The 27,120-nt window shown below is 40.8% G+C and overlaps 1 protein-coding gene across 5 annotated transcripts in view; it reads left to right on the top strand.

Annotated features, from left to right (window-relative positions):
* Positions 1–27,120, top strand: part of ATP7B (ATPase copper transporting beta) — a 171,368-nt gene that overhangs the window by 45,121 nt on the left and 99,127 nt on the right. For 3 of the 5 annotated variants that reach the window (XM_077158142.1, XM_077158141.1, XM_077158145.1), the window contains exon 1: positions 26,478–27,031. The exons of the other annotated variants lie outside the window; for them this stretch is intronic. In XM_077158142.1, the coding sequence (XP_077014257.1) occupies positions 26,801–27,031 (231 nt within the window). In that variant the 5' untranslated portion in view covers positions 26,478–26,800. Of the gene's footprint in view, positions 1–26,477; positions 27,032–27,120 lie in introns of those variants that run through there. 5 annotated transcript variants of the gene reach the window in all.

Genomic DNA, 27,120 nt, shown 5'->3' with positions numbered 1-27,120 from the left:
TTAATATCTTTGCCTGGTTTTCGTATGAGGGTGATGTTGACTTCATAGAATGAATTAGGTAGTTTTCCCTCCGCTTCGATTTTTTTGAAGAGTTTGAGGAGAGTTGGTACTAATTCTTTCTGGAATGTTTGATAGAATTCACATGTGAAGCCATCTGGTCCTGGACTTTTCTTTTTGGGAAGCTTTTGAATGACTGATTCAATTTCTTTACTTGTGATTGGTTTGTTGAGGTCATCTATGTCTTCTTGAGTCAAAGTTGGTTGTTCATGTCTTTCCAGGAACCTGTCCATTTCCTCTAAATTGTTGTATTTATTAGCGTAAAGTTGTTCATAGTATCCTGTTATTACCTCCTTTATTTCTGTGAGGTCAGTAGTTATGTCTCCTCTTCCATTTCTGATCTTATTTATTTGCATCCTCTCTCTTGTTCTTTTTGTCAATCTTGCTAAGGGCCCATCAATCTGATTGATTTTCTCATAGAACCAACTTCTGGCCTTATTGATTTTCTCTATTGTTTTCATGTTTTCAATTTCATTTATTTCTGCTCTAATCTTTGTTATTTCTTTCCTTTTGCTTGCTTTGGGGTTAGCTTGCTGTTCTTTCTCCAGTTCTTCCAAATGGATAGTTAATTCCTGAATTTTTGCCTTTTCTTCTTTTCTGATATAGGCATTTAGAGCAATAAATTTCCCTCTTAGCACTGCCTTTGCTGCGTCCCATAAGTTTTGATATGTTGTGTTTTCATTTTCGTTCGCCTCGAGGTATTTGCTAATTTCTCTAGCAATTTCTTCTTTGACCCACTCGTTGTTTAGGAGTGTGTTGTTGAGCCTCCACTTATTTGTGAATTTTCTGGCACTCTGCCTATTATTGCTTTCCAACATCATTCCTTTATGGTCTGAGAAAGTGTTGTGTATGATTTCAATCTTTTTAAATTTGTTAAGACTTGCTTTGTGACCCAGCATATGGTCTATGTGATAGAATTCTATCTATCACATAGATAGATAGAATTTTTGGGGGGGCATTCTGGTTCGGTGCGTAAATATTTATGATTGTTATGTCTTCTTGCTTAATTGTTCCTTTTATTAGTATATAGTGTCCTTCTTTGTCTCTTTTAACTGTTTTACATTTGAAGTCTAATTTGTTGGATATTAGTATAGCCACTCCTGCTCTTTTCTGGTTGTTATTTGCATGAAATATCTTTTCCCAACCTTTCACTTTCAACCTATGTTTATCTTTGAGTCTAAGATGTGTTTCCTGTAGACAGCATATAGAAGGATCCTGTTTTTTAATCCATTCTGCCAATCTATGTCTTTTGATTGGGGAATTCAGTCCATTGACATTTAGTGTTATTACTGTTTGGATAATATTTTCCTCTAACATTTTGCCTTTTGTATTATATATATCATATCTGATTTTCCTTCTTTCTACACTCTTCTCCATACCTCTCTCTTCTGTCTTTTTGTATCTGACTCTAGTGCTCCCTTTAGTATTTCTTGCAGAGCTGGTCTCTTGGTCACAAATTCTCTCAGTGACTTTTTGTCTGAGAATGTTTTAATTTCTCCCTCATTTTTGAAGGACAATTTTGCTGGATATAGGAGTCTTGGTTGGCAGTTTTTCTCTTTTAGTATTTTAAATATATCATCCCACTGTCTTCTAGCTTCCATGGTTTCTGCTGAGAAATCTACACATAGTCTTATTGGGTTTCCCTTGTATGTGATGGATTGTTTTTCTCTTGCTGCTTTCAAGATCCTCTCTTTCTCTTTGACCTCTGACATTCTAACTAGTAAGTATCTTGGAGAACGCCTATTTGGGTCTAATCTCTTTGGGGTGCACTGCACTTCTTGGATCTGTAATTTTAGGTCTTTCATAAGAGTTGGGAAATTTTCAGTGATAATTTCTTCCATTAGTTTTTCTCCTCCTTTTCCCTTCTCTTCTCCTTCTGGGACACCCCCAACATGTATATTTGTACGGTTCATATTGTCCTTGAGTTCCCTGATACCCTGTTCAAATTTTTCCATTCTTTTCCCGATAGTTTCTGTTTCTTTTTGGAATTCAGATGTTCCATCCTCCAAATCACTAATTCTATCTTCTGTCTCTTTAAATCTATCATTGTAGGTATCCATTATTTTTTCCATCTTTGCTACTTTATCCTTCACTTCCATAAGTTCTGCGATTTTTTTTTCAGTTTTTCTATTTCTTCTTTATGTTCAGCCCATGTCTTCTTCATGTCCTCCCTCAATTTATCGATTTCATTTTTGAAGAGGTTTTCCATTTCTGTTCGTATATTCAGCATTAGTTGTCTCAGCTCTTGTATCTCATTTGAGCTATTGGTTTGTTCCTTTGACTGGGCCATATTCTCAATCTTTTGAGCGTGGACAGTTATCTTCTGCTGCTGGCGTCTGGGCATTTATTCAAATTTCTCTGGGTGTCGGACCCAGCAAGGTTGTAAGATTTTTCTGTGAAATCTCTGGGATCTGCTTTTCTTATCTTGCCCAGTAGGTGGCGCACGTGGCACACTGTTGTCTCAAGTGTTTGGAATGCGTCTCCCCCAGTCACCGATCTCCGCAGCCTGGGGATTTCGGATCCAATTCTCTCCGTTGGTTCAGGGGCCGCGCGTAGTGGGGGCGTCAGCTGCCGCGGCTTGAGGGGACCCTGTGGCTGGTCGCTGGCTGCAGCGGGCCTGGGGGATTCCCCACCGGAACAGAAAGCCTCTCGCGGGGGGGGGGCCACCGCGGCTTGGATAGCCCTCCGATCCGAGACTCGTGTCCGCGGACTCGAAGCTGAGACTCGAAGCCGCCCGCAAAAGAGGGGCGCCGGCCGCCTCGGCTTGGGAAACTTGCCTCTCCGAGACTCTTAGCCAGCCCGGGAAGGAGGGAGGGAGTAGCTCGGACCGCCCCAGCTGCCGCTGATCGGGAAATCGCGCGCCGCTTGGGGGTCTCACCGCAGCCGAGTCTCGCAGTCAGACTAGCCAGCCCAGACTTTGGATAGCCCTCTGATCCGAGACTTGTAGACGCGGACTCGAAGCCGAGACTCGAAGCCGCCCGCAAAAGTGTGGCGCCAGCCGCCTTGGCTGAGAAGCTTGCCTCTCCGAGACTCTCAGCCTGCCCGGGAAGGAGGGAGGGATTAACTTGGACCGCCGCAGCTGCGGCTGCTCGGGAAATTGCGCGCCGCTCGGGGATCTCACCGCAGCCAAGTTTCACAGTCAGACTAGCCAGCCCAGACTGGGTTATGCTGTGTGTCCATTCCCTGCTGTAGCCCCGGGAGCTGTTCTGTACTGTTTCTGTTCACCTATTAGTTGATTTGGAGTCGGAGAAACTAAGACACATGTACCTTACTAAGCCGCCATCTTGGATCCGACCCAGCCCTCTCTTTTAAGGAACCTTCTCAGAAGTTGTAACAACTTTTGCTTCTATTTCATTTACCAGAACTTAGCTGCAAGAGGTGCTGGAAGCCATGGTCTTCTAGCTATGCCCAACAGCTGTCCCCAGAATACAGGGAATGCCTTGGTAAGAAGGGAGATTGGATATTGCGGTGAAAGCTAGCAGCCATTAGTACTACACTATTGATCAGTCACCACTTTCTGGTTAATTTATTTGTTTTTGTCTTCATGAAAATGCTTCTGTTAACTTTATGGGACTTTATTTACTCTTTGTTTTCTAACTTCTGTAAGTTGAAATCCATCATTTTACTTTTTAATCTTTTTCTTCCAATAAACACGTTTAAGGCTTTACATTTTCTTCCAAGAACTGTACTGGTCTCCTTTCAAATATTTGGATCTTTTTATCATTCATTTCTGTATACTTTGTGATTTCAGTTTTGATTCCTTCTTTAACGTAATTGTTACTTGTAAGAGTATTTAAAATTTTTGGAGTATGTGGGATTTTATTTCTATTTTATTGTTATTTTCCTGATTTATTTTTTTGTAGTCAGAGAATATGACATGAATGATGCTTAATATTTGAACTTTTTGAATGATTTTCCTTTGTGATCAGTTTTTATAAAAGTCCATGGGCGTTTGAAAATAATGCATTATTTTCTAATGGATACAGAGTTCTGTGTGTAAATATGGAGCTTGCTAATTCAAATTCTTAACTGTACTTGATATTTATTTCCTTGACCTGTCAGTTGGAAGAAAAACAGGATTGTTGAAATCTTTCATTATCTTGTAGACTTGAACAGTTCTTTTAATTCTAATAGTTTCGCTTACGGGTTTTGAATCTGTGTGGTTAAATTCACAAGAGGTTATGACCATTACATCTTTTGGTGGTGTACATTTATAATATGTAATGTCCCTTTGTGCTCATATGCACTTTTTATCTTGAATTCTGTTTTGTCTAAGTTGGGTATTGAATTGTGGCACCCACAAAAGACACTTTGAGGTCCCACCCTTGAGCCTGTGGGTATTGACTCGTTTATTGTAAGTAGGATCTCTTGAAGATGTTACTTCGCTTTAGTATCACCTAACTGAATCAGGTTGGAATTTAATCTGCATTCCTGGAGTCCTTTATAAATGGAATGAAATTCAGAGAGAGAGAGAGCATGAGCCAGAGAGCCACCGGGAGCAGCCAGAAGGGAAAGAAGACACTGCCATGTGCATTGCCATATGACAGAAAAGCCAAGGACCAAGGACCTCTGGCGGCCAGCCCCAGAACACCACCACCATTGCCTTGTTGATGCTTCCATTTTGGACTTCTCCTGGCCTCAAGACCATGAGCCAATAAATTCCCATTGTTTAAGCCAACATAGTATTTGTTTTAGCAGTCGGGAAGTTAAAATTGTCTTATAATGTGTTACATAGCCTTTCTTTTTGTTAGCATTTGGCTGTCATTTTGGGCGCACCCCTCTTATTTTCAACTATGTTATTTTAGTCTAAATGTCTTGTAGTTAGATTAACACTGTTTTGTGTTGTCTATACAATATCAGAGTCTCTGACTTTTGACAGGGAAATTTAATCTGTTAGCTTTTGCCATGATTCCTGATCTGTTTGGCCATATTATTCTATTCTTTAATATGCTTTTTTTGCTTTGTTTTTAGATTAGAGAAGTTGTAGCTTCACAGAACAGTCATGCATAAAATACAGTATTCCCACACATCACCCCACCACCAGCATCCAGCAATGGTGTGGATCATTTGTTGCAGTTGATGGTAGCACATTTTACAACTGAACTGTTAATTAAAGTCCATGGAGTGAGTTAGGGCTCACTGTTTGGGTAATGTGCTTTCGTGGATTTTTTAAAAAACTTCTTCTGTTTTCATATATGCAGTGTAACGGTACCCTTTTAATCACACTCAGATTTATGTTTACGTGCCTTTGATTGCGTTCACAAAGTTTTGCTAACATCACAGTTACCCAATACCAAAAGATTTCCATCATTCCAAACAAATCCTGGACATTTTAAGCCTTACTGTCTGTCATGGTCAGGTTCATGTGTCAACTTGGCCAAGTGGTGGTACCTATTTGTCTGGTTGGGCAAGTGCTGGCCTGTCTGTTGCAATGAGGACATTTCATAGAATTAAATTGTGATCCCGTCAACTGCATCCACAGCTGATTCCATTTGTAATCAGCCAACGGGAGTGTCTTCTGCAATGAGTGATGCTCAGTCTAATCACTGGAAGCCTTTTAAGGAGGATTCAGAAGAGAAAGGCTCTCTTCCTTCCTGCTTCAGCTGGCGAGCCTCTCCTGTGGAGTTTGTCCAGACCCTCCATAGGAATTGTTGGCTTCACAGCCTGCCCTGCAGATTTTGGACTCTGTGTTCCCACAGTTATGTGAGATACTTTTATAAATTTTATATTTGCAAGTTTTCCCTGTTGATTCTGTTTCTCTAGAGAACCCTAACTAATACACCATCCCATTCCCTATCCCCACCCTGTCCCATTGTAACTTATATAGATTCTGACTCTATTCAGAATCCATTGAGATTCTGACTCAGTTCTAATTATTTCAAATCACAGAGATCATACAGTATTTGTCTTTTGGTACTTGGCTTATTTCATTCAATATGATATCTTCAGGGTTCATCCATGATGTTGCATATATCAGGACATCATTCCTTTTTAGGGCTGAATAATATCCTGTTGCATGTATATTCCATATTTCTGTATCCATTCATTGGTGGCTGGATACCTGGGTTGGTCCCCTCTTTGAGCCATTCTGAATAATGCCACTGTGACATCAGCGTGCAAATATCTGTTCGAATCCCTACTTTGACTTCTTCTGGGTATATAACTAATAGTGGGATTGCTGGGCCATATGGTAGTTCTTTAGTTTTTTGAAGAACTTCCAACTGTCTTCCACAGCAGCTGCACCATTTAACTTTTCCACCAACAATGAATGTTATTTTTCTACATTCTCTCCAACACTTACTTGCCATTTTAGAAATAACAGCTATTTGAATGGGTGTGAAATGGTATCTCATTGTGATTTTTTTTTTTGGTGTGCCTTTCATTCTTTTTCCATGTGCGTATCCCCTTATCGTAATACCATTTGTTGAATTTTTGTTTCTTTGTTTGTTTTTTTGGGAAGTACATGGGCCACGAATCAAATCTGGGTATCCTGCATGGTAGGTGAGAATTCTACCACTGAACTACCTTTGCACCCCCCTTGTTGTGATTTTGACTTGCATTTTCCTTATGGCTACTGCTGTTGAACATCTTTTCATGTGCTTTCTGGCCATTTGTATATCTTCCTTGGAGAGCTGTCTGTTCAAGTCTTTTGCCCATTTTTAAATTGAGTTGTCTATCTTTTTGTTGTTAAGTTGAAGGACTTCTTTATATAGTCCACATATTAATCATTTATGAATATGTGGTTTCCAAAATATTTTCTCCCATTTTGTAGGTTGTTTTACTTTCATGGTCCTTTGAAGAGCAAAAGTTTTTAATTTTGATGAGGTCGTATTTGTCTGTTTTTTCATTTTGTTGCTTGTGCTTTTGGTGTAGTCTAATAAACCATTACCTAACACAAAGTCCAAAAGATGCTTACCTATATTTTTACCTAGAGATTTAGTAGTTCTAGCTCCACTGTTAAGTTTTTTGATCCATTTTCAGTTGTTTTTTGTATATAGTGTAAACTAGGGTGGGGGTCCCCTCTTTTTTTGCAAATGGAGATCCAGTTTTCCCAGCACCATTAGTTGATGACTATTCTTTTCAAACTGAGTGTACTTTTCCACATTTTGGCAGTAAATTTGAGGGTCAATTTCTGAGTTCTCAATTCTATTCCATTGATTTATATGTCTGTCATCGTGCTAGGACCATCAGTTGTGATTGGTGTGACTTTATAAGTTTTAATATTGGAAGTGTGAGTCATCCAACTTCATTCTTTTTTCTCAAGATGGCTTTAGCTATTTGGGTTTCCTTATCCTTTCATATAAATTTGATAACTGGCTTTTTCCTTTCTTGCAGAGAAGGTTGTTGGGATTTTGATTGGTATTGCATTAAATCTATTAATTGCTTTGGTTATTGTTGACATATTAATGATATTTAGTCTTTCAATCTGTGAACATGGAATATCCTTATATATATTTGTCTTTTTAAAAATTTCTTGTAGTAATGTTTTATAGTTTTTTTATGTGTACAGGTCTTTTATATTCTTGATTATATTTACCCCCACATATTTGATTCTTTTAGTTACTATTGTGAATGGAATTTTTTTTTAATTTCTTCTTTTTGTTTTTCATTGCTCATATATAGAAACACTTCTGATTTGAGGATATTAATTTTTTTACCTCAACATTTTTCTGAGTTCATTTATTAGCTCTAAGAGCTTTCTTATGGATTTTTCAGGATCTTCTGTATATAGAATCATATCATCTGCAAGTAGGGACAGTCTTACTTCTTCCTTTCCAATTTGGATGCCTTTTATTTCTTTTTCTTGCCTTATTGCTCTGGCTAGAACTTCCTTTAAAATGTCAAATAATAGTGGTGACAGTAGGCATCTGTGTCTTGTTCCTGATCTCAGAGTGAAGGCTTTAGTCTTTCACCATTAAGTAGTGTGTTACTGTAGGCTTTTCCTATATGCGCTTTATCATACCAAGGAAGTCTCCTTCTATTCCTAGTGTTCTAAGTGTCTTTATGATGACGGGTGCTGTTTTTTGTCAAATGCCTTTTCTGCATCAGTTGAGATGATCATGTAGTTTTTCCTTCATTCTGTTAAGGTGATGTATAGATTAATTTTCTTATGTTGACGCACTCTTGCATACCAGGGATAAATCCTATTAATCAAGGTGTATAACTCTTTTTTTTTTTTTATTAACAGAAAGAAAGAAAAAACAAAACAAAAAAAAAAGAAAGAAATTAACACAACATTTAGAAATCATACCGTTCTACATATGCACTCAGTAATTCTTAACATCATCACATAGATGCATGATCATCGTTTCTTAGTACATTTGCATCGGTTTAGAGAAACTAGCAACACAACAGAAAAAGATATAAAATGTTAATATAGAGAAAAGAAATAAAAGTAGTAATAATAGTAAAAAACAACAAAAAAAAACCCTATAGCTCAGATGCAGCTTCATTCAGTATTTTAACATGATTACTTTACAATTAGGTATTATTGTGCTGTCCATTTTTGAGTTTTTGTATCTAGTCCTGTTGCACAGTCTGTATCTCTTCAGCTCCAATTATCCATTATCTTACCCTGTTTCTAACTCCTGCTGGACTCTGTTACCAATGACATATTCCAAGTTTATTCTCGAATGTCCGTTCACATCAGTGGGACCATACAGTATTTGTGCTTTAGTTTTTGGCTGGATTCACTCAGCATAATATTCTCTAGGTCCATCCATGTTATTACATGCTTCATAAGTTTATCTTGTCTTAAAGCTGCATAATATTCCATCGTATGTATATACCACAGTTTATTTAGCCATTCTTCTGTTGATGGACATTTTGGCTGTTTCCATCTCTTTGCAATTGTAAATAACGCTGCTATAAACATTGGTGTGCAAATGTCCGTTTGTGTCTTTGCCCTTAAGTCCTTTGAGTAGATTCCCAGCAATGGTATTGCTGGGTCGTATGGCAATTCTATATTCAGCTTTTTGAGGAACCGCCAAACTGCCTTCCACAGTGGTTGCACCCTTTGACATTCCCACCAACAGTGGATAAGTGTGCCTCTTTCACCGCATCCTCTCCAGCACTTGTCATTTTCTGTTTTGTTGATAATGGCCATTCTGGTGGGTGTGAGATGATATCTCATTGTGGTTTTGATTTGCATTTCTCTAATGGCCAGGGACATTGAGCATCTCTTCATGTGCCTCTTGGCCATCCGTATTTCCTCTTCTGGTAGGTGTCTGTTCAAGTCTTTTTCCCATTTTGTAATTGGGTTGGCTGTCTTTTTGTTGTTGAGTTGAACAATCTCTTTATAAATTCTGGATACTAGACCTTTATCTGATATGTCATTTCCAAATATTATCTCCCATTGTGTAGGCTGTCTTTCTACTTTCTTGATGAAGTTCTTTGATGCACAAGTGTTTAATTTTGAGGAGTTCCCATTTATTTATTTCCTTCTTCAGTGCTCTTGCTTTAGGTTTAAAGTCCATAAAACCACCTCCAGTTGTAAGATTCATAAGATATCTCCCTACATTTTCCTCTAACTGTTTTATGGTCTTAGACCTAATGTTTAGATCTTTGATCCATTTTGAGTTAACTTTTGTATAAGGTGTGAGATGCGGGTCTTCTTTCATTCTTTTACATATGGATATCCAGTTCTCTAGGCACCATTTATTGAAGAGACTGTTCTGTCCCAGGTGAATTGGCTTGACTGCCTTATCAAAGATCAAATGTCCATAGATGAGAGGGTCTATATCTGAACACTCTATTCGATTACATTGGTTGATATATCTATCTTTATGCCAATACCATGCTGTTTTGACCACTGTGGCTTCATAATATGCCTTAAAGTCCGGCATCGCAAGACCTCCAGCTTCGTTTTTTTTCCTCAAGATGTTTTTAGCAATTCGGGGCACCCTGCCCTTCCAGATAAATTTGCTTATTGGTTTTTCTAATTCTGAAAAATAAGTTGTTGGGATTTTGATTGGTATTGCATTGAATCTGTAGATCAGTTTAGGTAGGATTGACATCTTAATTATATTTAGTCTTCCAATCCATGAACACGGTATGCCCTTCCATCTATTTAGGTCTTCTGTGATTTCTTTTAGCAGTTTTTTGTAGTTTACTTTATATAGGTTTTTTGTCTCTTTGGTTAAATTTATTCCTAGGTATTTTATTCTTTTAGTTGCGATTGTAAATGGGATTCGTTTCTTGATTTCCCCCTCAGCTTGTTCATTACTAGTGTATAGAAAAGCTACAGATTTTTGAATGTTGATCTTATAGCCTGCTACTTTGCTGTACTCATTTATTAGCTCTAGTAGGTTTGTTGTGGATTTTTCCGGGTTTTCGACGTATAGTATCATATCGTCTGCAAACAGTGATGGTTTTACTTCTTCCTTTCCAATTTTGATGCCTTGTATTTCTTTTTCTTGTCTAATTGCTCTGGCTAGAACCTCCAACACAATGTTGAATAATAGTGGTGATAGTGGGCATCCTTGTCTTGTTCCTGTTCTTAGGGGGAAAGTTTTCAATTTTTCCCCATTGAAGATGATATTAGCTGTGGGTTTTTCATATATTCCCTCTATCATTTTAAGGAAGTTCCCTTGTATTCCTATCTTTTGAAGTGTTTTCAACAGGAAAGGATGTTGAATCTTGTCAAATGCCCTCTCTGCATCAATTGAGATGATCATGTGATTTTTGTGCTTTGATTTGTTGATGTGGTGTATTACATTAATTGATTTTCTTATGTTGAACCATCCTTGCATACCTGGGATGAATCCTACTTGGTCATGATGTATAATTCTTTTAATGTGTTGTTGGATACAATTTGCTAGAATTTTATTGAGGATTTTTGCATCTATATTCATTAGAGAGATTGGTCTGTAGTTTTCTTTTTTTGTAATATCTTTGCCTGGTTTTGGTATGAGGGTGATGTTGGCTTCATAGAATGAATTAGGTAGTTTTCCCTCCACTTCGATTATTTTGAAGAGTTTGAGGAGAGTTGGTACTAATTCTTTCTGGAATGTTTGATAGAATTCACATGTGAAGCCGTTGTATAACTCTTTTAATATGCTGTTGGATTTGGTTTGCAATATTTTGTTGAGAATTTTGCATGTATATTCATTAGAGATATTGGCCTATAATTTTCTTTTCTTGTGGTGTCTTTATTCAGCCTTGGTGTGAGGGTGATGTTAGGCCTCATAGAATGAGTTAGGGAGTATTCCATCCTCTTCACTTTTTTGGAAGAGTTTGAGCAGGATTGGTACTAATTCTTTCTTGAATGTTTGGTAGACATTACATGTGAAGCCATCTGGTCCTGGACTTTTCTTCTTGGAGAGCTTCTTAATGACTGATTCAATTTCTTTACTTATGATTGGTTTATTGGAGTTGTCTTCTTGGAATGTTTGGTAGAATTCTCCTGTGAAGCCACCTGGTCCTTGGCTTTCTTTTGTTGGGAGGTTTTTAATGACTGTGCTGGTTTGAAGCTATTATGTATCCCAGAAAAACCAGATCCTTTAATCCTCATTCAATATTGCTGGGTGGAATCTTTTTGATTGTTCTCATGGAGATACAACGCATCCAATTGTGGGTGGTAACCTTTCATTAGATGATTTCCATGGAAATGTGGCACTATCCATTCAAGATGGGATTGCTTACTGGAGCCCTTTAAAGTGGAACCATTTTGGAAAAAGCTTTAGAGCCACAAGAGTCACCAGAACCAACAGAACCAACAGATTGGACAGAGCCCTGGAGAAGCCATTGAAAAGAAAGCTAGCAGATTTTGCCATGTGTCTTCCCAGCTGAGAGAGAAACCCTGAAAGTCATCGGCCTTCTTGAACCAAGGTATCTTTTCCTGGTTGCCTTAGATTGGACATTTTTATAGCCTTACTTTAACTTGGATGTTTTCGTGGCCTTAGAACTGTAAAGTTGCAACTTAATAAGTTCCTCTTTTTAGAAACTGTTTTGGTTCTGGTATATCGTATTCTAGCAGCTTTCAAACTAGGACAATGACTGATTCAATCTTTTTACTAGTAATTGGTTTGTTGAGATCTTCTATTTCTTCTTGAGCCAATGTGGGTAGATTATATGTTTCTAAGAATTTGTTCATTTCATCTAGGTTATTTAATTTATTGGCATATAGTTGTTCATTGCATTATTCTCTTATAGTCGTTTATTATTTCAGGGGCGTCAGTGGTAATGTTCCCTTTCGTTCTGATTTTCCTTATTTGTGTCCTCCCTCTTATTCCTTGCCAGTCTAGGTAAAGGTTTGTCAATTTTTTTGGTTTTTTCAAAGAATCAGCCTTTTGTTTTGTTGATTTAATACCAACTTAACTTCAGTAGCATGCACATATACTTCTCCTACACCCCTCCATCCCACCATTGTTATTTTTCTACTTATTGTCTTTTGTATTTTTGTATATTGCATATCTAAAAACCTAGATTTGTTATTTCTTTTTATGCATTTGCATTTTAGCACCTGTAGGAAGAAATGAAATTACATACCAAACAGTACAATACAATAATACTGGCATTTATAATTACCCAAATGGTAACCTTTACCCCAGGTCTTTATTTCTTCATCTGCTTTGAGCCACTATCTAGTGTCTTTTCTCTTCAGTCTGAAGAACTTCCTTTAATATTGCTTGTAGGGTAGGTCTAGTGGTGATGAACTCCCTTAGGTTTTATCTGAGAATGGCTTAATCTCTCCGTCATTTTTTGAGAGAGAGTCTCACGAGAGACTCTTTTCCTTTAGCACCATTAGTATTTTAACCTACTGCATTCTTGCCTCATGGTTTCTGGTGAAAAATTGGCATTGAATCTAATTGGACTCACTTGTATATAACACATTTATATATAACATGTATATAACACATGTATATGTATGTATAAAATGTATATAACACATTTTCTCTTGCATCTTTCAATATTCTCTCCTTGTTCTTTGCCTTTGATAGTGTAGTCATTATATGATGGAGTGTGTTTTTCCTTAATCTTTGTCCTGTTTGGTATTCTCTGAGTTTCTTGGATGTACACATTCTCATTATACTGTGTTTTCTGATTGTTTTATCCCTTTCTTTAAATTTAATCAAGAACTTTTAAATTTCATTTTTACCCTTAAGTGATTTGGAAGTTACACATCCTCTTTCTGCTCTCCTAATTGTTATTCTTAATTATTTCAAATCTTTTTTCATCCCCTGAACAAACACTCCTCACCTCTCCTTCTCCCTTCACCCCCTCCGCCATCCCCAGGCATCTTTTAATCTGCTTTCTCTGTGGAAATTTACTATTTCCAGTCATCTCTTCCAGTGATATCATACAATATTTGTCCTTATGTGCCTTGGTTATTTCATTGAGCATAATTCAGTCTCTGTACTTGTTATAGGTTCAAGAAATTGTTTTAGTTGAAGTATAACAATGTATAGAAGAATACACAAAGAGATGTGTATAGCTCAGTGCATTTTCACAAGGTAACCCCATGAAATAAACACCCAAATGAAGAAGCAGAATATTATCAGTATCCTGGAAGCTTTCCTTGTGCCCCTTTTCAGTCATTGCCTACCCGAAGGTTAATCACTGTCCTGACTTCTAACACAATAGATTCATTTTACCTGTTTTTGAACTTTATATGCACTATACCATATGTATTCTTTGGTGTCTGGCTTTTTTTTGTACAACATAGTGTTTGTGGGAATCATCCACATTTTTGGTGTAGTAATATTCATTCATTCTCATTACCAGATAATATTTCATGTTATGAATATACCATTCTTATTTACCTATGCTGCTGTTGATGGGGATTTGAGGTTGGCGTCATCACTCACCATGGCTTCTGTTTGGGGCTGGGCTGAAGAGGAAGCAGCGACTCAGTTCCAAAGTAGGTACTAGGGTCCAAACTGCTACAGTACCTGGATTGCTGCTACAGGGAGGATTCGTTGGAGAAGGGACAGGATAAACCAATATTCCATGCTTTTCTGTATCTGAGCTGTTATATTCAGATCCAGAAGATGCCTTTTTTTGAGAAATAAAGACATTCCATTGTGCATCTGTTTGCAGGAGGATACTCACTGGTGCTATAAACGAAAGGTTGTCCTGAAGAGGAAGCGTTAGTGGCATTCTAAGTGGTCTCAAGGGTTATCCTGTCCCTTCTCCAACGAATCCTCCCTGTAGCAGCAATCCAGGTACTGTAGCAGTTTGGACCCTGGTACCTACTTTGGAACTGAGTCGCTGCTTCCTCTTCAGCCCAGCCCCAAACAGAAGCCATGGTGAGTGATGACGCCAACCTCAAATGCCCATCAACAGCAGCATAGGTAAATAAGAGCGGTATATTCATAACATGAAATATTATCTGGTAATGAGAATGAATGAATATTACTACACCAAAAATGTGGATGATTCCCACAAACACTATGTTGTACAAAAAAAAGCCAGACACCAAAGAATACATATGGTATAGTGCATATAAAGTTCAAAAACAGGTAAAATGAATCTATTGTGTTAGAAGTCAGGACAGTGATTAACCTTGGGGTGTTGGGAGATGCTCAAGAAAAATGAAGTTTGAATTTATATGAGAGCTTTCTGAATTCCAACAGTGTGTGCCTCCCAAAGATGGAGCGGTTGCTTCTGGGGGTGGGATTTCCTGCCACCATGGAGGTTCGTGCGGACGGTGGGGATCACCAGGTGGAACACAGAACAGTGTTTGTGTTCCCATCTCAGTGAGAAGCTAGACTGCGTTGGTGTTTCCCACATGCCACCTAGGTATCCCCTGGGTAATTTGTTAAGAATAAGATCCTTTGCCCCACCCCAGAACTTTCAAATTAGGTAATCTTCGGGGCTGACTGGGAGGGAGGACAGTGTTGGAAATCTTTATTTTTACAGCATCCTAGGCGATTCTGATATACAGGTATTATAAATCATTGGACGATAAAGTCCCTTCTGACCCAGAGGTTCTGTAATTTTGTGGTCTTCTGTCATCTTTCCCCACTCGGTAACGTCTGTTTGGACCTTCTCTTTCAACCCTCACCTCTCTCCCTTTAGGTGATTTATAACAGTCACCTTCACTTTGAAGAACCTTGCAGGTAAGGGCCAGCCAGGCTAGTATATACGTAGATTGGATGAGGTTATAGGCCACGCAAGTGGCCTCCCCTTTGGGGGAGAGTGTGGGTGGAAATGTTAACTGCATCCCTGAATGGGCAGCAGTTCTAATGATGCAGAGAGCAGAGTCCTCAGCCTGTTATCCCAGGGACTGAGTCCCATGTTTTTTTGAGGCCTGTATAATATTTAAGATATTTTTCAAATTCATTTCCAACACTTTAAAATCAGAGGAGTTTCTTGTATAAAACTCAAGGTACCCACTGTTTTAGTTTGCTAGCTGCAATATACCAGAAACGGAATAGCTTTTAAAAAGGGAATTTAAAAAGTTGCTAGTTTATAGTTCTAAGACTGAAAATGTCCAAATTAAAGCAAAGCTAAAGAAATGTGCAATCTAAGGCATCCAAGGAAAGATACCTTGGTCCATGAAGGCCAGTGATGTTCAGGGCTTCTCTCTCAGCTGGAAAGGCACATGGGGAGCATGACGATGTCACTAACTTTCTCTTCAGGCTTTTTGTTTCATGAAACTCCCCCAAGGGCATTTTCATTCTTCATCTCCAAGGGTCTCTGGCTGCGTGGGCTCTTGTGGTGGTTCTCACTCTCTCAGGTCCAAAGTGTTTCCTCTTTTAAAGGATTCCGGTAAAGTAATCAGGACCTACATGGAATGGGTGGACTTACATCACCATCTAATCAAAATTTAATTCCCGCAACTAGGCGAGCCACATCTCCATAGAGATAATCTAATCAAACTTCCAATCTATAGTTCTGAATAGAGATTAAAAGAAATGGCTGCCTCCACGAAGTGGATTAGGATTAAAACATGGCTTTTCTACTGTACATAAACCAGCACATCCACTTTCTCCTGGATGTCCTGGTGATGCCGTTTGACCAGGGTGGCTTGGTGCCGAGGAATCCCTGCTTCTTTTGGCCTCCAGCTGACCACAAACCCCACAAACTCAACCCAGCATTGCACTCATTCAGGCCCCTGCCTTCTCTTGATAGTATTTGGAGTGGCAAACAAATGACCAAATGAAAGCCTTACATACAGCACCTTCTGCACATTGAATATTTGAAAGTTTAGCAGCCTGTATATTATAGCAAGCAAATCTGTAAATTTTTTTTTATAATAAAAGTATTTCATTATCTATTTAGATGTTTAAACTCTCGCACTGGGTTTTTACAAGCTGATGAACACTGACAAATTATTTCTCCTGTGGAAATAACCGCACGTTCCCAGACAGAATAAATATATGGCTGAACAAATATTAATACACATCACCATTTTATCAAATACATAATAAAACAAATTACACAGCTCAAAAGGCATATAAAATATTAGATGTATGCGGAATCATTAGCAGAAACCTACTTTTTTTTCAAGAGAGGTTGGAAAGAGAAGGAAAAAAAAATCACACTCCAAACAAAAATACTAGTTGGTCAACAGCTTCCAATAGACATGGAAAAAATGACAGGAATTTCAGAAATTTTATAATAAATTATTGTAGCTACCATAACAAAGCATTTTAACTTGAAAAATACATTTACTAAATTAAAGAGCGTGTTCTATATTTTCTACACAAAAGCAACATTTTACTAAATATATTAAATATCTCCCTGCCATTCATTTGTCAAGCCCTCCTAGTTTAGTTGCACCTAAAGTACAAACATTAAATTAACAGTAAGGCTTTTTTGGTCTGGAGGCTTTAAAGACGTGCTTTTCTGTACAATGTAGATTTTCAAAATAGGGGTTTTCTCTAATGTCACAAAATGAACTTTATAACCTGAAGTCAAATAATCACTGTAAGACCAGATAAAAAATACAACAAAATTCAATAGTTTTGCAAATCTGATGTATACTGATAGGAATGTGAGAGATGTAAGTATAAAGTAAATAGGCAGATAAACATATGGTCCCAGTGCTTGAAATGACTGAAGGAATAAGCCACATAAGGTCTAAAGTGTTCATAGTTGCTGGGATTTTAAGTTCTGTATGATACTAAAAATATACAGTATTGTGCTGGATATTTTGGTACCTAACCTCTCTCAAATCTCATATACTGATAAGATTCTGGCATGGGAATAGATTTAAAGAAAACTTATAACTCCGTACCGCATGATTCCAGGAAAGATCAATTTTTACAAGTGACAATCCCATTTGAAGAGCTGGCCAGCAAGAATCTGTTGCTTAGTGTTCAGATAGGCTGATTGTAACCCAAATATAGAGGTTGCAATCCTGTCAAACTTGTAGCATGGTGAAATTGCACTTCATATTCCTATGGAAGCTTCATAAGACTTATTTACTCACCAGCGTGTTGGCCGATTTGTATGACAAGTACCGCTTCCAAGGCAGTAGCATCAGGCACCCCAGTTTTATTGAATGAATCAATTGTTTGTGTGACCCTTGGAGTCTTTGAAGCCAACTGTATTTTCAGACGATACCTCTCCAAACACAAAAGTTGCTTGCTGTTAAAAGCTGTGCACCGCTTTTGTCTTATGAGCTGTACTATGTCTTCATTTTTCATTCCACCTGCAGTCAGTGCTGGGGAATGAGCACCGGAGCTCTCCCAAGACCTGCCACACAGTGAACAGCAGTGCAGTCACTGGGCTTTTCACAAAACTTCACTTAACCAGCCATAGCAGTCTGGTCAGATGCTGGTACATCATCATCAAAAGGCCGATCGAGAACACGGACACCTTCTTTCTCCATGAGGACAGTGTCTTCAGCTGCTTCATATACTGTTACCATTGTGCTAACTCCGTACTTCTTAGGTTCTTCTATAAATTGTCTTAAGGTTGCATTGATTTGTATTGTGTGTAATAAGAAATCTCATGTTCTTGTATGTGACTTCCACAGGAGCTGTCAATTTAGTTAAAAAACACTCAATAGGGTTAAAGAAAGAATTTAAAAAATTGAACACAAAAACGATGTAAAGAAACTGAAGTCTACTTCAGTATACTCCACTTGAAATTCTCAGTGCTCTGAGTATGAAATTGGGAGTAATGGGAAATGAAATGAAACCTCCAAACAAGAAGCAGCAATTCTTCAATCCGTAATTCTGAGGCAGTGGAAAGTAGTGCAGTGAGGTTACCCCATCCAGGTCAGAACTCTTGTGAATTGCTCTACGGATTTCAGTTCAGCACTTCTGTGTCCAGGTTAACCACTCTTATGGGTATTTCTGGGTGGGGTGGTAATGAGTTTCGACAGCTCACTTGTCTGCATAGAGGTCATGCTGTGCCTGGCAGTAATCTCCACTGCCCTTCCGAAACTCTATATATGTGTGACGCAGAACACCACAAAAAGGAATATATTTACTCATTGAAGATTGTGGCCTCATCATACACCCAATCCTGAGGTGGTGGTGAAACAAGCAGCGGTGGCTCCAGGCTATATACCATACATTGAGTCTATAAAGTTGTTTAAAATGTTTTAAAAATATTTTATAATATTTTTATTAAGAAATCTTCACACACATACAGTCCAACCATAGTATACAATCAGTGGCTCACAATATGATCACATCGTTGTGTATTCATCACCATATTCATTTTTAGAACGTTTGCATCACCCCCAAAAAAGAAATAAAAAAATACTCAAAAGAAAATACTCATACATCCCATGCCTCTTACCCCTTCCTCTCATTGACCACTGGTGTTTCAATCTACCCATTTTTTCACCCTTTACCCCCCCCCCATTATTTATTTAATTTTTATCCTTATGTTTTTTACTCATCTGTCCATACCCTCAATAAAAGGAGCAGGAAACACAAGGTTTTCGCAATCACAGAGTCACATTGTAAAAGCTATATAGTTAAACAGTCTTCTTCAAGAATCAGGGCTACTGGAACACAGCTCGGCAGTTTCAAGTACTTCCCTCCAGCCACTGTAATGCACCATGCTAAAAAGGGATAGCTATATAATGTGTAAGAATAACGTCCAGGAAGGATAACCTTGCGACTCTATTTTTTGAAATCTCTTAGCACTGAAATTTTATTTTGTCTCATTTCTCTCTTTTCCCATTTGGTCAGGAAGGCTTTCTCAATCCCATGAAGCAGATCCCAGCTCATCCTTATGAGTCAGGTCCCACATTGCCCAGGTGTTAAGTTGTTTTTTTTTTTTTTGGATTGCTTTTTTTTAATTTACACATACAAACACAAACATTCTTACCATATGATCATTCCATTCATGTTATATAGTCAGTAACTCACAGTATCATCACATAGTTGCATATTCATCATCATGATCATTTCTTGGAATATTTGCATCTATTCAGAAAAAGAAATAAAAAGAAAACAAAAAAAAATTCATACATACCATACCCCACCCCTCCCCCTCACCGATCACCAGCATTTCACTCTAAATTTGTTTTAACATTTGTTTCCCCTATTATTCATCTTTATTCCAATGTTTTACTCATCTGTTGATAAGGTAGATAGAAGGAGCATCAGACACAAGGGTTTCACATTCACACAGTCACATTGTGAAAGCGATATCATTATATAGTCGTCATCAAGAAACATGACTACTGGAACACAGTTCTACATTTTCAGGCAGTTCCCTCCAGCCTCTCCATTACATCTTGACTAACAAGGTGATATCTATTTAATGCATAAGAATAACCTCCAGGATAACCTCTTGATTCTGGAAACTCTCAGCCATTGATACTTTCATTTTGTCTCATTTTACTCTTCCCCTTCTTGGTCAAGAAAGTTTTCTCAATCCCTTGATTCTGAGTCTCAGCTCATTCTAGGGGTTTTCTTAACCCCTTGAGACTGAGTCTCAGCTCATTCTAGGATTTCAGTCCTACGTTGCCAGGAAGGTCCACACCCCTGGGAGTCATGTCCCACGTAGACGGAGGAGGGTGGTGAGTTTGCTTGTTGTGTTGGCTGGAGAGAGAGGCCACATCTGAGCAACAAAAGAGGTTCTCTTGGGGGTGACTCTTAGGCCTAATTTTAAGTAGGCTTGACCTATCCTTTGTTGGGTTAAGTTTCATATGAACCAACCCTAAGACTGGGGGCTCAGCCTATAGCTTTGATTGTCTGCAGTGCTTATGAGAATATCAAGAATTCACCTTGGGGAAGTTGAATTCTCCCCCTTTCTCACCATTCCCTGAAGGGGACTTTGTAAATACTTTTTTATTCACTATTCAAATCACTCTTGGATTTATCAGGGCATCACTCTGGACAAACCAACAAATCTCATGTCCTACTCAAGGTTCCATGTACTTATGGTGTTCAATTAAGCTGTCTATATAAGTTATATTAGGAAATGCACTAGTCAAAATATAAATTTTGTACCAAAGAAACATTTTTTGCTTTAGTCTCACACATAAGGTAAAATTTTAAAATATTGATTACCATCTATTTTCAGCACCCTGCAGTATTGACATTCCTTTGTTCTTCCTCATGCGAAAACATTTTAAAAATTTGTACATTTAGTCACTATCATTATACACTCTAGGCATTCCTAGATTATACCATCTCAGTCTTTATCATCTATCTTTCTTTCTGATTTCATTTGTGCCCCCAGCCCTCCTCCCTCTATCATTCTCACATTCAGCTTCATTCAGTGTTTTAACATAATTTTATTACAGTTAGGTAGTATTGTACTGTCCATTTCTGAGTGTTTATATTCAGTCCTGTTGCACAATCTGTATCCCTTCAGCTCCAGTTACCCAGTATCTTACCCTGTTTCTATTTCCTGATGGTCTCTGTTACCAATGAAATTCTCCAAGTTTATTCACTAATGTCAGTTCATATCAGTGAGACCATACAGTGTGTGTCCTTTTGTTTCTGGCTAATCTCACTCAGCATAATGTCCTTAAGGTCCATCCATGTCGTTACATACTTCATAGTTAAGTTGTTTTTGATATTCAGTTTATTTTGACTGTCAGTCCTTCATTCAACAAATATTTATTGAGAAACTCTTTAAATATCAGGTACTGTTTTAGGTGTTGGGAATACGTCAGTGAGTGGACAAATTAGATGAATTTCTGTGTTGTGAAACTTCTAATTAGGAAGACAGCAAGCAGATAAGTAAAATAGATGATCTTTCTGGTGGTGGAGAATGCTGGAGAAGAGTACTGCAGGGAAGGACAATAATGTGTCAGGGTGTTTGAAATTTAAATAGGACAATTAGGGAGAGTCATTGAGAAGGTGATATTTATATATATCACATTTGTTCCCCCTATTATTTATTTATTTTTGATCCATATGTTTTACTCATCTGTCCATACCATAGATAAAAGGAGCATCAGACACAAGGTTTTCACAATCACACAGTCACATTGTAAAAGCAATATCATTTTCAAGAAACATGGCTGCAGTTTTAGGCACTTCCTCTAGTTTCTCTAATATACCTTAAACTAAAAAGGGGAAATCTATATAATGTGTAAGAATAACCTCCAGGATAATGTCTCGACTCTGTTTGAAATCTCTCAGCCATTAATACTTTATTTTGTCTAATTTCTCTCTTTCCCCTTTCAGTCAAGAAGGTTTTCTTGATGCTCATTCTAGGATTTCTGTCCCACTTTGCCAAGGAAGTTTACACCTCTGGGAGTCATGACCCACATAGAGACGGGGAGGGAGGTGAGTTTGCTTGCCATGTTGACTGAGAGAGAGAGGCCACATCTGAGCAACAAAAGAGGTTCTCTGGTGGGGGGGGGGGGGGTGACTCTTTTTAATTTTAAGTAGGCTTAACCTCTCCTTTGTGGGATAAGTTTCATCTGAACAAACTCCAGGATTGAGGGCTAGGCCTATTGATTTGGTTGTCCCCACTGCTTGAGAGAATATCAGGAATTTTCCAAATGGGGAAGTTGAATTTTCCCCCTTTCTTACCATTCTCCCAAGGGGACTTTGCAAATGTGAGAAGGTGATATTTTCAGTAAAAACCAAAAGGAATGAGCAGGTGAGTCACCTGGCTTTGTGGGAGCAATCTGTGCAAAGGCCCTGAGACAAGAATATGCCTGACTTTGTTCAAGAAACAGGAGATCAGAATGGCTGTAGCAAGTGTGTGAGAGAGTAGGAAGTGTGAGAAAAGTAATGGGAGTGGGCTATATGGGATTAGGTTTTATAGGTTATTGCAAAGATTTTAGGTTTTACTTTCAGTACTAGAGGGTTTAGGAGAAATGACATGACCTAACTTGCTCATTAAAGGGTTTTCTCTGGCTTTTGGGTGAAGAATAGACTTTAGGAGGTAACTGACAGCTAGGAGAGAGTATAGAAGATTATTGTAATGCTGATGAGAGATGCTGGTGGCTTGGACCCGCCTGGTGGTGAAGGCGCTAAGAAGTGTCGGGATGCAGGTTGTATTCTGAAGGCAGAACCTACAGGATTTGCCGAACATTTTCATGTGGGTTTGAAAGGAGGAGATGATACTCATCAAGGGTGAATCCAAGACTTTCCTGGGCAGGTGGGGGAAGGGACTGCCATTTACTTAGATGGAAAGACTGTGGCAGGAGCCTGGAAGGGACAGGATCTCGGGAGCTCAGTTTTGGATAAGTTGAGTTTGAGATGCTTGTTAAACATCTGAGGGGAGGTGTCAGTTAAGTCTTTGGATAGACAAATGTGGAGTTTGGGGGTGGTTGCTTAGAGGTGCTGTTTTCCTTGGGCTGGATGAGATCTCCAAGGAGTGAGTCCAGATGGAGAGTAGGTCCAGGGCCAGTGACTGGGAGGGCTGACCATAGGGGTGGTGAAGGAGGCCACTGTGGTTGGGCATCAGTGCAGGAGGTGGGGGATTGAGATGTGGGAGTGTTTGCAAGTTCCCTTCTGAGATTGCTTTGGTTTTTCACAGAGCAGCAGGAAGCAGGGTTCTCAGCTGAGTGGGAGGATGGGGGAAGAGCTTTTGGAAGTCTGCAAAATGAGGAGGAGGAGGTAGGGAATGAAGAGTTGTGTAGGACATGGGAGGGCAGTGGCCTAGGAGAGGCAGGTGGTCTGTGGGTGGCCGCAAGGGCCCTCTCCGGGGTGGTGGCATGAATAGGAGCTAGGCCAGGCAGCCCAGGGAAATCTTGTCTCCATCTTCATTCCACTGTGAGGGGGCCACGGCCAAGGTAGACAGCGTTGGAGTTTATCTATCGTGGTGATAGATGATGGGAGCTGCCAAGAAGTAAGTGCACCAGAGAACTATAGAATGGACTATGGAATCGACACGCTAGCTTTTACTTTTTTGACAATCTCAGTGTTTCTCTTTGCAGTCTGTCCAGTCTCATAATTTAGGTCTACTGTAATTTTTTCCACTCAAGGCTGTTCATCCAAGTGCAGTTTGCAGCTTTATTTAGAGCACCCCCTCCAGTGAGCCTGCACAGGTTGTGAGTGTGTGTGTGTGTGTGTGTATGTATATGAATCCTATTAATAAATTAATATAAAAGCTATGCAGAACCAACTCTTTCAGTTTTGGAAACAGCCAATTCTGGGGGCGTGACGAAGAGTGAGACCTCAGACCCTGCTAGGCTCTCCAGGGTAACTTTGGCCCGCAGCAGACACTTGCTTTTGGCTCTTAAGGTTTGAATGATTTGTTTGGATACTTGAAGACTGCCCTCTACCGTTCTTCTCTCCTTAACTTGCTAATAAGCTGCTGAAGGCGGAATGTGTCTTGTGTTCCTCTTGGGCTTAAATATTCTATACTTAAATATTAAATATTATAGATTTAAGTATTTGGCTCCCGACCCTCAGTTCTGTTACAGAGCTGACATTGCACCTTGGCTGGTTGGTGGATGTGCTGTTTGCACTGCTCACGTTCCCTGTATGGGAACCTTCCGGAACGTTGCTTCCCAGAATGCAGCTTAGTGTCAGGTTCTGCCATCCCTGTCCTGTCACAGGATCCGGGACACCTCTACCTGTCTTGGGAGAGTTGGCCGGCTGCTTTTCTTGAGATGCCCGCCCCGCATGAGTCTCAAGCTGGGCTGAGCCGGTGATCTTTGTGAGTGGTGAAATATTGGAAACAGACGTCCCCTCCTCCAGATGGGGTCCTTTGTCCCTGAGGTTCATGGAAATACGAGCTGCCCATCTGTCTCTGGGCCCAAGCTTCTCGGGTTGCAACAGAATTGTTTAGGGACACCAAAGGATTTTTATTTTTATACAGCAAAAATCCACAAAGACTGGCAGAGGCGGGCAGGAGGTAAACAAGATGAATTTTATTTTGGAAAATAGCTGATGAGATTTGCACATCTAGGAGACATAATAATTGGGTGCGAGAGACACGTGAAGGTTCTGTAGTTCTCGAAGGAGTGTGTGAGAAACTAATGGATTTGCCCTTGCCTTGTGACAAGGGGGAGAAGCACCGTGAAATCTGAGGCAGAAAGCACACTTTGCTCTGTATACGGCTCCCCTCGGCAAGCGTTCACCTAGTATGTGTTATTTGTTCATCACTGCGGTGGGTCTGCAGGCAGAAAGGAGCCGACACCGACCACACACAGGGCACCAGGGCCGAGTGTGGGCTGGGCCAGCCCTGGTCGGGGAGGCATCCGGCTGTGCTGGAATTGGGAAAGGCAGAGAGCCGGGCCTGTCACGTGGTTCGAGGCGCTCACCGAGAGGCAGGGCTGAAGTGTAGGGAGAGGACGGGAGCCTTGGGGTCTAGTATGAGGAAAGGAGAATTCGCTGTTCACGGGTCACATCGCATCGTCCCTGCTGTCCCCACGTCTACCCCCCGCCGTCCTCAGGAAGGGCTCCCTCCTCTGTCCAGTCCACCGAGGCTCTTCCCTTCCCTGCCCCTCGTAATCCCTGCAGTCCCTCCCCCCTCCTCTTTCTCTTCCCACCCAGATGGACTGTGTTTCTAAGTCATAAACACAATCCTTGAACTCATTTGCCTCGAACCTTCTAAAAAGAACTCCACTGCCCCCAGGACAGCCTACCTTTCGTCAGGTGGCCCCAGCCCATTTTTCTGGCCATGTTCTGGGTCTCATCGACCATCTGGGAGAAATGGTTTGGACAATAGTATTTAAGTTTTCTGCAGTTCAGAGAAAACAAGATAGAATGTTTAAAATAAGCATTTGGGACAAATGACCCCAAAAAAGCATTTAGATTTATGATAATGATCCCGTATCACCAAGGAAAAGGTAAACTATGTTTAATAATTCCTATTTTAAGAGAGAAACGATATGTTCAGTGAAGATTTCCACCAAATAGATTTTTTTTAAAAAAATCAGGTGCTTAGAGAGATAAGCTTCATAGAGATAACAGGATAGAAAATGTATATTTATTTCTAGATAGCTATCTAGAATACCCACTTATCCCCAGTAGATGAACGTCAGGTGGTCAGCAGGGTGTTCCCTGGAGACCTTATCAGGAATGAGGAAAGCAGGACTTGCCTCTAAGCCAGCCAGACCTGAGTGATCAGGACAGAGCAATCACAGGTCCTCCGGCCTTATCTACCCCTAGCACCTCCAGGGGCAGCTACCGCACCCCAGGGCCCGCCCTCCCAAGCTGCCCAGCCTGGGACAGACACCAGACAGGCCCCTTTCCTTTGTTGTCACTCTTTAAATGGCATTTCTTAGAAATGAGGTAGATCCCTTTTGGGTGTGTGCATGGAAAAAGCTGGCCTGGACACATTTTCAGGGTGTTGGAGTGCAAGCATTTCTCAGGATGGGAGCAAAGAAGACAAGTCCCCACAGAGTAGAACGGGAGGCCCCTTCCCTCAAAGAGAACAGGTCTCTTGGTCAGGGGCCCTGTGGAGGGGAGGGACGCCGTTGTGGGAGGAACCTGTAAAGCGGCAGATTGCCCTGTGACTCTGCAGGTTTTCCTTGGTGACCTTGAGCAGAAGGGCCTGCGTTCAGATTGCCTGCCTGCCCCTGGGATGCAGTGCCCGTGGGGAGGGGTGCAGAGGCAGCACAGCCATCTCGTCCGTCCACACGTGGCCCCGCGCGACACTGCAGGCACACCTGCAGCTGGTGGTGTTGCCAAGACTAGTGGCTGGCGGGCCCTTCCTGCAGCGCAGGGGTGGTGAGAGGCCACCTCCTCCCCAGGTTGCTTGGCAGGTATGGGGGGAGGTGGGAGCTGCCTGGGCCACCCTGCCGCCACTCTGTCTCCTGTGTGTTAATCCTGGTGCACAGCAGCAGGTGGCCCGAGAACCCTAATGCGGCATTGGCTCCTGGCCCTCTGCCTTGTAATCGGGAGTTTGCACTGTCACTTCTCCCTGAAGTCAAATCTTTGGTCCCAGGGGAAACTGAGCTGCTGGCCGCAAGGCACTTTTCCTACACCTGCTTGAAAATGCAAGTCATGTTGCGGGGGAAATGCTTCTTTCCCCAAGTCGGCCGCCTGCCACCAGCCCTGGAATTCTGGAAGAGGCTGCTGAAGTTATTCCAAGAATCAGCTAGCTGCCTGGTAATAAAAGGAAGTGGAACATCTCCTCTGCCTCCAGGCTGGCTCTCTGGGAGCGGCCACCACACAGGGCCAAGAGGAAACTGCATTTCAGCATCCAGATATCTGGGTGCTGGGCTCTCGTGCGTGCTGGCAGGCGAGTCCCCGGCAGCGGTGTGCGGGCCGTGTGCAAAGATAACGGGGGGTGAGTGAAAGGGTGAAGAGTGCAACAAGGCAGAGCAAGTGCACGCGCCGTGCAGGGTGGCCCACACACATACCTGGAGCTTGCTGCTGGGCTGAAGACCTGCAAAGGAGGACCTTTCAGAGCCCACAAGGTTGGGCCTGTACCGGGGGAAGGTGAACGCGGGAGGGCAGCCGTGATGGAGAAAGCCGAGGCGCCCCCAGGCCCAGGGCAGTCTTTGCTGGCGACACTGAGCGATCCAAGTGTGACCCTGCTGTCTGCCCACAAGCGGGAGTCCTCCAGGAGGAGCCCAGGGGCCAGGGGCTCGGCCGGGCCCATGTGTTTGGAAGAGGAAGGCCCTTTCCCATCAGAGCAGGGAGACTTTTCCCAGAGGGTTTTGAATGGAATGCGGGAGCTCAGTTCCCATCAGGTAAGTGCAATTGCAAAAGGGCTGACAAGCCAAAACCGTCAATTGAGGTTTCTCTCCCGGGGGTTTGTTTCCGAGGGGGCAGGAGAGCA

Source organism: Tamandua tetradactyla, chromosome 4 (assembly GCF_023851605.1).
Source record: "Tamandua tetradactyla isolate mTamTet1 chromosome 4, mTamTet1.pri, whole genome shotgun sequence".
Taxonomy (NCBI): domain Eukaryota; kingdom Metazoa; phylum Chordata; class Mammalia; order Pilosa; family Myrmecophagidae; genus Tamandua; species Tamandua tetradactyla.
Note: the sequence above shows the minus strand (reverse complement) of the source record. Positions and strands in the feature narration are given on the sequence as shown.